Consider the following 13537-nt stretch of genomic DNA (forward strand, 5'->3'; position numbering starts at 1 on the left):
TGGATTTGAGGCAGATGCGGTTTCTATTATCTCCAGGAGAGATGAATGCTGGATGGGGACAAATCTGTTGAGAAATATTCTAAATTACAGGATGATTGCGACCATTGCGAGATAAGAGGGTTGGTTGAATATTTGCATTTTCTTGTTTTGATATTGGTACTTTTTTTAATGGTTCTCCCTCTCGACTCTGGTCTGTAAAGCTTCTAATTTTATGTCATCAAAAGTGCCATCAAACTATTCATCATCCAGGACAGTTCAAGACACATGGAGTCAGTTTGTGATGAAAATCCCAAGACACATCCTACAGTGTTTTCTGAAAACTGTCGTGACACCACCTGTGGATGATGGTATTTGATTCAGTGGGAGGCGGAACGATAAGCACGCATTTATGAATTCAGAGAATTCCAATTGTGTGCGGCAGTATCATTACACTCGACCAAACCAACATTGTGTTTTACATGTATTTAAGATAGGTCATGGAGTATAAGTGTTTGAAATTTTTCCATTTTTGGGGGAATAATTATAGGGATGAATGCGAAGAAAGTGCATGAAGCCCAATTCAGTTCAATCCAAAGTTTTAAATATCAGTAAAAGAACTTGCCAAAACTATTGCCAACTTCTCTACAATGCAATGCTATGACCCATTTTGGGATGTATTTATTATATCTGTGTTTATCATGACATTAATTAGCAGCTCGTCCATTTCCCTCTTGCGTAGAATTGCTCTTGAAAGTTCTGTTTAAATTAAGGTACGTATTTGTTTGTCATATTTTTCTGTTGGTGGGCAGAGACTGCTTGTGGGGCGGTTGGATGGATTTTTCAAGTTTAAGAGTAATAATCTACCATCGGTCCCATGATATGAAAACTAATTGAAGCATATCAAAGATTTTAAGGAATTGTATTTAAGTTGTTTTATGTACAAATGCCTTTAAATGCCAAAAAACTAAAAAAACAGGAAATAAAGAAATCCTGGTGGACAAGCTGGAGACGAGAGGGGTTCATTTTGGTTCTCACCATCTAGTGGTCAGCGTAGCGATGCTGAATCCTGCTCCACTAATGGCCACTCAACCTCCATTCAAGCCTGAAACACTCCATCCAAGTCAACACTCCCTTCAAGACACACTTACAGAGACTGAGGCTGGGAACAGGAAGCTACAAATGAAGGACATTTGAAGTCCTTGAGCACCAGCTTTTGGTCGCCAAATAACACAGTCCCCAACTCTCCAAGTGGTTTCTAGGACGACTTTTTAAGTAGGAACATTTTGCATTTCAGGGACCGATTGAGATGGATTCATACGTGACGAGTTTGAGCTCAATCCCTCCCCTGGTCCAAGAGACGTCTGGTCCAATACCTCACTGTAACTAAGTAGGTGTAGCCCAATAATGTGGGCTAAAGGCTTGTCCATTATGCTGAGTCGTCATTCTGAAACTGTGAACACCACCACTTTACGTGTGAGTGAGTGTGAATTTAGTGCCTGAAGCAAACCGGAACAATAAAATACACTTCGAGTTTGATCAGGAGAGGGGAGCACTCTGAGATAAATCGTTTCAGGGCCAGTAAGGTAGATGATTTTGAGCAGATGCATGAGCATACTTTGTCAAAAGAACATTTCTACCTTAAATAATCCGTAAGAAGAACAATCTGTTAGAAGCTTATGTCCTATAGCAGATTAATCTGCATTGACATTCAGTTGACATCAATTTTATTGTCGATTGGGCAGATTTCACAGCAAAGTAAAAAATAAATGGCTTAAACCTGAACTATGTAACTTTTCTACTCTAGCTACCTACTCCATTTAATAAATATCCGAACTATACAGTTTATAAAGAGTTAAAACAGCATATCCCCCACCCCCAACCCTTACAACTCTAGAGGCTGCTAAAGGGCAGAAACATATTGCAGGATTAACATCAGTTATGTTTTTACTTTGGTTGAACTTAGTCTTCATGATCCGTTGTGTGTTTTCCGATCAAATAAAAAACATCTAAAAAGGCCAAATGTCTGTCAGAGACTTTGGTCGTATGGGGATTAAAAAATATTTCCTAAGGTTTCAGAAGGCTTTGTGAATTGGGCATACCAAAGCCCTGATTCCCATTTCAGTTCTGACTTTATGCAGTGTGAAATCACTGTGGTGTGGGGAGGTGGAGGAAGATGAGTGTGTACCCTTACACAATATCCAACAATGCTCGTCCCTCCCTTAGTATGCTCTCATTTCTGTACGCAGTATCACTAGGGTCGGTCTCATTCTTTACTTCATTGATCCACTTTGTTTTGGTGTGCCGTTCCACTGCTTGCTGATTTTATTTAAGAGTGCGTTAGATTGAACCGCTAAGCCTCTGTTTGGGCCATCCTAACTGTGGCCCACCTCTGCTTAACCGAAGACACGATAAGGTTTTGCGTTAGGTCATGGTACCCTGGGAGTGGGGAGCCGATATATTAATGATGGACATTTCATCCAATCAGACTACAGCCACAACCAATGGCAGATATTGAATGTTCATGTATGTTACAATAACTATTTTGACATAATTACTTACAAATCACAAAGTATAAGTAAAACCTTACATTGATGTGTTAAGCAGCCACTTCTTGTCTAATAAACTGCTTTGTCCCCCTCCAAATTGGCCAAGAGGCCATTCCAAAACTCCTTGTGCGTTTGGGAACGGCACTGTTTACTGGTAATTATCAAGTAGGTACTATCAAATTAAAATTAAATGTAGCTTTTTTTGTTCAGCTATCTGTCCTGCCAACTTGTCATATTCACCTAGCATCCATCTTGACCAAGATGGTCTGCTAGGTAAATAAGGACCAGGGTCACCTGACAGGAAGTGTTTGACCCTGAGCGTGTTGATCATCTTGATCATCAAGTGTAATGTCGATGGTGGATCATTTATTCAACATGTGCTAGTGTGCTGTTTTGTGTGTTAATGCTTAAGCTGCAGGTGATGTGCTTTGATTTGTTGATGTAGCCATTGCATAGGCTGACCCTGGCTGCTGATTGGCTATTGGCGTGGGTAGTTGCCCCCAGTTCTCCATCTCTCTCTCAGTCCTCTTTCCTAGCGCCCGTGACCAGACCTTGTTTAGAGTGCAGTCACTTACTTTTGTTCATCCCCTTAGTTTTGATTTGTCAACTATATCTCTCCGATCAAAACTAAGGGAATGTAGCTATTTTTTTCAGACTGGTAAGGTGTTTGGATATCTGTGAAGTGGGTTACGCCTCAACCCTTTTTTGTTAGTTTTATTGGAAACGTATATTTTCCAGCTCTTCTATTGACGAACAGTAACCTGATCAAACCCCTTAGGGATCGCTATTACGCTATTGATTGCTTTGGCTGGTGCCTCAGCTGGGGGTCAGTTGAGAAGGCCTGGGAGTCAGCTGAGAAGGGTCAGCTGAGACCCTTCCTGTTGCACCTGTTTCCCCAGTCAACTCATTTGCCATTGTAAGTCACATCTGTTGCACTTTCTCTGTTTTTTATATAATGATAATTTTGCAGTCAAGCAGAGGTTTTGATGGTACATTTGAATTGCTGAACATCTTATCTCCTCCTCAATTATAAAATGCAAACATTGTTAAAGTGTAAGGGTACTATATTTGTACTCTTATATTATTTTGTATGTTGGTCAGTGTTAGCCAGCTCATGCATTGAATCTCCAACTTAGCCAACTTCTATTTACAGTACAGCATCATTATTAGAGATCACAGTCACAATAAGCTATTTTTTCTACAAAAATACATATCTATGACTTTTACCTTTATGTTTAACGTAATCTTCCATATCTCAGTTTGTGTAGTTTTTATTATCCTGCCAAGTGTTCAGTGTTTGCTTTCTGCCAGTTTAATTTATTATTTTCCTTTGCTTTCCATATAAGAATCTCAGGAAGGAAGACATGTAATGTATTGCCTCAATCATGTGTACGATTGGTTGCTTTCAGCTTTGATTTAACTCTTGGCATGTACCGATTGAAATATGTCCCGAATAAAATTGACAGATATCTCGATTGAATAATCAAACAACTACGTTGAGGCAAAATAAACAAATTAAGTCTTCAAAATGAATGTCTTTGTTTTGATTTGAATAATATTGTGGTTAATGTCTTAAACAGGTTCCTGCGTTCAAGAAAGAAAGCTGTTATTTGTACTTGTCATTAGGTCATTTAGCAAATACAAAATGCACACATTGACATAACCAGGCTATATTGTTTTTTTTATTTTTTTCACAAAGTTGTTGAAATGAACAAAATTATGTCATAACAATGTTCCTGCCATGATCAAATATGAACATGAATGTTCATACAGAGTATCGTTAATACTATAGGTCCTCATAAGAAACAATGTAAACTGTCTTAATAATTCCTATAATTACAAAATAATATTACTACCGGTCAATATATCTGTACAAACAATAAAAACCATAAGTCAATTATTGGCCTTTGGGCTGTCAATGTAAATACTTCATCATACTTATTAGGACATATGTGTTGCAATTGTCTCTTGTGGTGTTACCAGGTCTTTTAAAAAAACACTTTAAATAAGCCTCTTGAGAAATGCCCTTTTTTGTCTTTGGTCCAAAACATCAAAGACTATCGCAAATCTAATACTTAACTAAGCTAAGCTCTAGCACCTGAATTGCTCATAAGGAACAGTATTAATTTAGAGCCAGCCTCAAGACTTAGCTTGTTTTCTTGTACAATGTCACAGAGGCATGCGCACACACACAAACACACACATGCAGAAACACACATTTGTAGACACACGCACACAAAGGGGAAATTTACAGATTTATGAGGCTATAGCGAATGGTTTTCACAGTGATTTCAAAGAGAATTCCCTGAGACGAAAACAATTATTATCATTAAATTATTTGATGTAATATATAGAATATGATATATGTACACAGTGATGTACAAAGTATGAGAAAATTATACTTCATTAAAAAGTACAGATAGCTTTGTTGAAGATGACTGCTAAAAGTAAGTAAACCGTCACAAAATCACAAGAGTAGAGTCATAAAGTAGCTCAGATAAAATGTTAGTATCTAACTGGATTAAAACGTACAAGTATCAAAAGTAAAGAAGTACATCATTTTCCTGTCTTTAGTTTTTGACAAGGGTCAAAATGTATCAACCCTTTCCCTTTTTATTTAGTTATGCTCCATAAGTCTGTCCCTGTGTGTGTATGGCCCAGACCCCCGTCCTAGAGACGCTGCTGCGCCATCTCCAGCCCATTCTCAGGGTCTTTGCTGCCCTTAGGTGAGCTCTTCTTCTTGGCGTTGACCCCCAGGTTCTGAGCCTCCTCCAGGCTGGTGGTAAGTGGCTGGCCAAGGGTCTCGGGCAACATCAGTGTCAACACACCAAAGATGAATGCCAGGATTCCCACTATCAACTGGGGGGGGGGGGGGGGGGAGGCGGAGGGACAGGATAATGAGATTGACACAGGACAAGATTGAACAGGCCCGAAAGAGTAACCACTCAATCTGACCCACACAGGTCATTCTTGTTCCTCTTGCAACGACTAGGGATCCAGAGGAGATTGTGCTATCAATGAAGTTGTTATTATTTAGTCTCTTTCACTTTACAGACTTTGTCCATGTGTGTCACTAAAGTATTAATTATTAAAATATTAATAGCAATTATCTTGAGTTGAACTGGACTTTGCATGCACAGACATGCATTCACCCATGAGTGGGTGTACACACACGCAGTATGTGCATGTACACGTGTGTGTCTATGTATATGTCTATGCGTGTGTGTCTGTTTGTGTGTGTGTGTGTGTGTGTGTGTGTGTGTGTGTGTGTGTGTGTGTGTGTGTGTGTGTGTGTGTGTGTGTGTGTGTGTGTGTGTGTGTGTGTGTGTGTGTGTGTTTCTATGCATGAATACTTGTGTATGCACTCACCGTGTCTAATGCGTGAGAACGCATCTGACACAGAAAGGGCAACCTTAGCCCGGATGTGATTCTCTGGACATTGTCTGGTTTGAAGTTCATATGGGAAAACGGCTTGTGTGTGTGTGTGTGTGTGTGTGTGTGTGTGTGTGTGTGTGTGTGTGTGTGTGTGTGTGTGTGTGTGTGTGTGTGTGTGTGTGTGTGTGTGTGTGTGTGTGTGTGTGTGTGTGTGTGTGTGTGTGGGCGTGCGCACGTGTGTGTGTGTGTGTGTGTGTTTGTGTGTGTGTGTGCAGGCGTATGTACCTGAGGAAGGTGGATCCAGTAGTCCGCCAGGTAGACGCAGTAGGGGGCCACCACACTGCCCACACGACACATCATGCTGCCGCTCCCCACTGCCAGGGACCTAGAGCATGAACACAGAGTCCATCACTGACCTCCTCACATCCTCATACACAGCATTGGTTCAACAGTGTATAAGCAAGCCTGCCAGCCTGGTGGAGCATGGCATTAACCATGCCAGGGTTAGGGTTTGATACCTCCTGGGGTGAGGATTGAAAAGAATTGACACACTCACATTAATGTAAGACGTTTTGGATAAGAGCATCCGCCAAATTGTGTGTCATGTAATAGCAATGTATCTATTACATGACACACTGGATCTGAACCAATGGTTTTATTGTTCTCTTAATGGTAAATGTTTAACTTCAAATCAACCAAAAGACAATTGACACTGGATACTATAGATATCACTATAATGTTTTATTTATTTCGTAGAGCTTCTTCCTACCTGATGATGGTCGGGTAAAGCTCACAGGTGTACAGGTAAATCAGACCAAAGGCGATGGCGATGGAAAACTTCCCGATCATACTGAGTAAGGTCACCAGCCAATGGATGTCCTGTAATGCAAAACAGAGCGATGAGAGTCAGAGGAAGGAATATTCCACCAGGGGAAATTACAATTATGTTACATTAAACTACATTAGATGTGTGTGTGTGTGTGTGTGTGTGTGTGTGTGTGTGTGTGTGTGTGTGTGTGTGTGTGTGTGTGTGTGTGTGTGTGTGTGTGTGTGTGTGTGTGTGTGTGTGTGTGTGTGTGCTGACTCTGAGGGACAGACCAGTGGGGTAATTGGGAGTTTACCGGCTCCCATTGAAGAAGACTTGACTGACTTATGCACTAAACTAAGGCTCGTCTAGGGAGCGTAGGCAACAGAAGATGACTCCCAAATAAGGTTTTTGAAACATTGGGTCGCACACAGTTCCTGCAGACAGCAACATTGTCATGCATAAAGAGTTGCTTGATTTCTTGCCAAACCACATTCAGTTGCGGTCATATACCTTTTCCTTGAGCTAAATTACAATTGAGACGAGTTAGCTTGACTTGGCCATCTCTTTGAGCTCATCTCTTTAATTTGTCTTCCCTAACCCCCACCTCCACTCTATTTGGAGGCACCCCCCCCCCCTCCTCCCCCACCCCCAAATGGAATGGGGGGGTAAAAGAAACACCGAAATGGGACACGCTCTTACTATGACTTGTAAACAGCTTGTACAGACCTAGTTAAACCTTGTCAACACATTTTAATTGCTTTGAGATATTGCTTCGATTGCTTTTTCTTTTTTTTTGTGTCGTTTACGTTGATTGACCGTTGTCAATTTAAAAAATCGTATGCATTCGTTCTGTTTCTTGGGCAGTCTGGGGGTCAAAGACGGCACTGCCACTCCATGTTTCGCTGAACTACACGACCCCGGGGAAGATCGGAGGGGTCGGGCGGCATGGGAGAGGTCGGGGGGCTTGTGGGGACAGCGCTTAGTAAGAAGGGAGAAGCAGTGATACCTGACCCTTAGGGGGTAAAATCCGATCTCCAAGCCACTCTATTTATGACCCTCGCATTCGCGGAAATTGGCTTTCTAATGACCCAAGTTGTACGTGCATAGACATTAATTACTTGTCTTTTCTGGCAGTGTGAGTCCTTCATGTCAACGCACAGACACACCGACTGGTGGTGCGCATACACACACACACACACACACACACACACACACACACACACACACACACACACACACACACACACACACACACACACACACACACACACACACACACACACACACACACACACACACACACACACACACACACATGGGATTGGTGTGCAAAGCTCAGTACGTACAGAAGGGACTACGATCATGAGCATGCAGGCTACCCCGGCCAGAATCAGGCCCGGGGCGCAGGTCTTCTTCCTGCCCACGCGGTCCATGGCGTAGCTCCCCACCAGGTACGACGGGATCTCCACGGCCCCTGGAACACAGCCAATCACGGCGCGGGTCAGAGTGACGGATACGTCAGAGGGCCTCAATGTTTGGCCGCTTTGTTTGACAAAGTAAGTGTGTATTCATGGATACCGCGGTGAGAGTTCAGCGGTTCGACTCTGTGGCCTTACAACACAGAGGAGCAAGGAGGAGGGTAGGCATTAAGGCCCTGTACTGCCTCCTCTCTCTGCTACACGCTTCATTTCCTGGGTTTTCCCACCGGGCACAGAGGTAAACATGAGCGGGATCGAGAACGTCAAGAACTAAATGTTCTTAGTATGGTAATACTGCTATATATTAAGGATAGCAGCATTATATGCATATATATGATATGGGTGATGTAATCAATTGCAGCAGGGATTGTAAACAGCGGAGGGCAAAATGTATAGTGCTTCTCTCCTTCACTCAAAGGGTCGCGTTGCACTTTGTAGGTGGGCGGCGCTTAGCTACGATTGGTTGACGTGGAAAGAGCAACTTCTGTTTTTTAGTTTTAAAGTAGGTCAACTGAGTGTACCATGAGCACCGTGGTTGGATTTTTCTTCATGGAAACCGACCCACCCACCCCATACAAACACAAATACACACACAGTCGGGATACATCCAGAATTTAGACTGCAACCCACAGGAATAAATACACATCGAGAGCAGAATTTGTCACAGCTCTCAATGTGTTACAATTCTCCTGCCCTTCAACATTCACATGTCGACAGAGGACTCAGTTGTAGGTTCTTTACTGGTTTAACTTGGATAACGCCATTACACATCGAACCGTGGGCATTGCCCAAACACACAAACACACACGCACGCACACACACACACACAAACACACACACACAAACACACACACACACACACGCACGCACACACGACAGCCCCCCCCCCCTACCGGCGAGGAAGAGATTGAGGTACTGGTTGCCCCCCAGGTTGACGGAGCCCAGGGAGAAGACGTAGTATCCCAGGCTGCCGATGAACCAGATGGCCCACACGATGATGGTTCGGCCCGCCATCCTCCAGCTGCCAAACAGATCCAGGATGGACAGCTTCTTCTCCGCTGCCTTGGCCTGCCCCTCCTCTCCCTCCTTCTCCTCTGCCTCCTTCTCCCCTTCCTCCTGCTTCTCCCCGCCGTCCCTCTTCTCCAGCAGGTCGCTGGCGCCCTTGTCCTCGGGCTCCAGGAGGTCCTCCGCCCTCAGCCGGCACTCCAGGCCGTTGGTGCTGGCGATGCGCTCCAGCAGAGCCTGGGTCTCTCGCAGGCGGCCCTTGGCCATGAGGTAGAAGGGCGTCTCGGGGAACTTCCAGCAGAAGAAGAGGAAGGGCGAGGTGACGAGGGAGAGGATGATCTGGTAGATCCACCACGTGCGCACCAGGTAGCCGATCAGCGACACCACCATGATGCCCACGGCGAAGGCGGCGTGCACGTGCATGGAGGTCCACGTGCGCACCTTGGTGCCGGTGAACTCGGTCACGTAGACAAACACCACCACCAGGTAGCCACTGGACACCTGGGGAAGGGGGGAATGAGACTTCACAATGAGGGTACATTAATAACTATTGATCAAATTAATTAATAATGCAGTTATAAGCCTTATTATACAGCATTAGCAAAGGGGTTACGGTAAAGGTTATTGGTTTAAGGTTAACCCAAACCCTATTAAATATAAAAAAAACACAAACTTAGTCAATTATTACTAGACCCTTAGTTAACTGTTTACTAACTATTAATTTATGCTTATTACTGCATTATCACTGTATGAACTAATGTTAATTAATTAATAATTAATGTATCCTTATTGTAAATCATTATCAATTGAACTAATGTTAATTAATGGATTATTATGAATCCTTATTGTAAATTATTAACAATTGAATGATGAAGAGATGATCACACAAAATAGGAATACAGCCCATACAGTACAATACTTACAGTAGTACTGTAAACTCAACATTCTCAACTGTATATTTTTTCCCTTTCCATCTACCGCAACAATCCAATAACTACATTTTTTCATGTACCAAGTTGTTTGCTTTTCAAGCTTATGTGAAATGTTCCTGAGTGGTTCTCTGAGAGACATAATCCTCTAAATTCATAATCAAATTCTGAATTTATATTCATGAATAGAGCCAGGCTGACACATCGGAATGCTCAATTAGTAATGGCCCACGGAATATACTATAGAGCATTTGAGACAGTCCATATATGTGTGTGCATACCACACAACCATTTAGTGCAATAGTGCATTGCTGAGAATGTCCGCCTGTTCGAGTCTCTCTGCAAGAGCTATGGTCTATGGATAGCTTAGCTTGAGCCATAGTTTATGGCTATATGGCTCCAGAGGACTTGGAGAAGAATCGCCACTTTCAGCCCTCGCTGACCGGACAAGCCATATGGTGGAAATAAATCCTGTCTTCTGTGCTGATACGGATAGGCCAACAGCTGCATGCAAGACAGCCTCACTGGGGCAAACACACCGAACACACACACACACACACACACACACACACACACACACACACACACACACACACACACACACACACACACACACACACACACACACACACACACACACACACACACACACACACACACACACACACACACACACACACACACACACACACACACACACACACACACACACACACACACACACACACACACACACACACACACACACACACACACACACACACACACACACAAACACACACAAACACATGTTAAATTTACCATGGCAAGGACGAAGCGAATGGCTAGGAACCAGTAGTAGTTTGGGGAGAATGCAACCAGCACCCCTAACACAAACTGGCACGAGCTGGTGACCATGAGAATCTTTACACGGCCGACCCTGAGAAAGAGAGCAAGGGGTAGACAAAGAGACATGCAAACAGGGAGAAAGTGAAGATGAGCGGGTGGTAATAATCCTGATGCTATTGTTAGTTATGTGGCCCTTTCAAAGAACACAGTAAGCCCATTCAGGCTGACACAGACCTGAAAACGGTTTACAAAAATGTTTAAAAGAAGGGTACTTCAAGTATATTTCTTCTCTAGTCTGACAGAAGCAATCTCAAACATTGCAAGGATCTCAGCAAAGCAAATGTAACCACAGGCACTTTACAGACATCTTTGACTACAGATGCGTGTCCTTGGAGGAAAAATAAAAAATGTAAACGTATATGGATCAGTCCAGCTCAGGAAACCGGGCACTACACAACCCCGAAGAATGTGACAGACAACGAAAAGAACAAAAAGAATGTCTGTTTCTGCCAAAACAAATAATTAACAGATGTCCTTAGATGTTTGATGGAACCAAGATTTTGGAGGCAATGTGATTAGTATCTGCCTTGTATTAAACATAGCCCATGTGTTTTCCATAACACTGGTGTCCATGGAGTAACTCCGAGGCATGCATGATTCTTAATGACAAGGGAACTTCCACAGCCTATACAACCAACGATCGACAAAATAGGTATCCATTATTTTTCCATCGTAACTCCCCACATAATGAAATAATAATAACGTAATTTACCTCTTCATTTACGGACCCTACAATTGGGCAGAAGAAGGCCATGGTGACGTCATGCTTAGCTTACCTATCGGCGATATCCCCAAACACGAGCGCGCCGATCATCACGCCGATCATGAAGGTGGGCTGGCACAGCTGGGCCAGCCATTCCGAATCACACACCAGGTTCCAGTCGGTCACGATGCTTTGTATTACCTGGCTGTGGTCGAAGACGAACTTCTGCTCGCAGACTATCGTCGTTTTGTTGCCATCGAACTCATAGCTAAGGAAGTCCGTGGGGTTGACGCGCAATGCGCTCTGGCACCGGCCGAGTTCCCATTGGTCCCCCGTGGAGGTCTTGACCGCCAGGTAGCTGTAGGCATCCTTGAAGGAGGGTAGGACGTCTTCTAGAGCGGTTCCCGAGACGTTACCGTATAGGACGTCGGTGATGTTGGCGGGCGCACCGCACACAAAGTTGGGGGTCTCGACGAGAAACACCGAGGCGAGATAGTGGATCCCACACGCGATGGCCTGGAAGACCGCTGCGAAGTACAGACACGCCTGGAACCTGGAGAGGAGACGCGTTGGCTATTTTAGTCATAACAGCAAGACTAATAATAATACGACTGGAACCAAAGAAGATGCTATTCATTTAGGACTATTAACACTTTATGGAAGGCTACTGTATTTGCTGTGTCATCTCATCAAATATCTAATAAAAAATGAACCCTGATTATTTTTTAAGGTAAGTTTAACTTGGATTTATTCATTAGTTTAAAAAAACTAAGGACATATGCCTATGGTAACGGCTGGCCTTCTAGCATTCAACTAAAACTCCTCACCCTGTTAAATGAAAGTAAAGTACTATGCTACTATTATGCTACTCATAATGTAAGTAACGGTATACCACTTTCTTTTTTGCCATGCCTATAATTAGACCCGATCCTGAGAAGTACTCGGAGAGGTAAAACACAGCGTGGCCGGGCAGGGCGTTGACATTTAAAAACACTTTGGATGCAATATAAACGTGGAAACATCAAAAAAAAGTTACCTCTTGAAGTGTCCGAGCTCATCAAATATCCGCTCCACGCTCATGTTGTCGGCGGGCTTCTAGCGCTGCTCCGTGCGCCTCTCGGACAGCGGACTGGACGACAGACAGAAAGGCAGACAGGCAGACAGACAGACAGGCAGGCAGGCAGACAGACAGACAGGCAGGCAGGCAGGCAGGCAGACAAACAGACAGACAGACAGACAGGCAGGTCCGCCGCAGTTTGCGCACAGACCCGCCGAGTAGGAGGGGCGCAAGTGTTTTTTTTTGCTCTATCACATAACACAAACTGTTTTGAATTAAACGAACGGGAAATTTGTAATGCGACAAATGATGCAGGCGGGAACAGCAGATTAGTGTTACCAGATTCAAGGAAGTCTCTTTTTGTTGCCATGACTACATCCATCCCCCGGTGTTATATAGGGCCTAGCCATAGCCGCCATAAAATTATTATTTGAACGATAAGAAAGAGATAGTCGGATGGCCGTGAATTTTTAATTTTTTATTATACTTTGACCAATGCCATGCCACATCACATAACCTATCTATATGGGGGTTGGCAGTAATATTTGAATGCGCTCGTCTTGTTTCAGGAGTATTGGAGTTCTCCTCCGTCTTATCAGCTGTGTTCCTGCTGACTGAAGGTTCTCGAACTGTTGGTCATGATAAATGATTTATAGCGGGCAGGTTCGTTGACTTACCTGACCCCCCCTATGTCCGGCTCAGTGGTCTTAATCAATGATTAATTCATAAAGATCAGGGTAACAAACTGTTTCAGCTGGGATTCAAATAT

General features: G+C 43.5%; 1 protein-coding gene across 1 annotated transcript; it reads right to left on the minus strand.

Moving 5' to 3' along the window:
* Positions 1–4172: 4172 nt before the first annotated feature.
* On the minus strand, positions 4173–12985 carry LOC130374965 (solute carrier family 22 member 16-like). The gene is made up of 8 exons (XM_056581946.1): positions 12748–12985; positions 11785–12264; positions 10922–11039; positions 9080–9692; positions 8055–8182; positions 6670–6779; positions 6186–6285; positions 4173–5384 (listed from the first exon to the last, which is right to left on the minus strand). Exons 1-8 carry the CDS (start codon positions 12789–12791, stop codon positions 5196–5198), a joined length of 1782 nt encoding a protein of 593 aa, XP_056437921.1. The 5' UTR covers positions 12792–12985; the 3' UTR covers positions 4173–5195.
* Between the last annotated feature and the right edge of the window lie 552 nt (positions 12986–13537).

The sequence above is a fragment of the Gadus chalcogrammus genome, chromosome 21 (genome assembly GCF_026213295.1).
Source record: "Gadus chalcogrammus isolate NIFS_2021 chromosome 21, NIFS_Gcha_1.0, whole genome shotgun sequence".
NCBI classification, from domain to species: Eukaryota; Metazoa; Chordata; class Actinopteri; order Gadiformes; family Gadidae; genus Gadus; species Gadus chalcogrammus.

Excerpts from the sequence above, each read along its gene's own strand:
- LOC130374965 (XM_056581946.1), bottom strand. The coding sequence starts at position 12,791 with ATGAGCGTGGAGCGGATATTTGATGAGCTCGGACACTTCAAGAG. Across the intron at positions 11,040-11,784 it reads TTTGGGGATATCGCCGATAG|GGTCGGCCGTGTAAAGATTC; the intron begins GTAAGCTAAGCA and ends TCTCTTTCTCAG. Across the intron at positions 5,385-6,185 it reads ACTGGATCCACCTTCCTCAG|TTGATAGTGGGAATCCTGGC; the intron begins GTACATACGCCT and ends CCCCCCCCCCAG.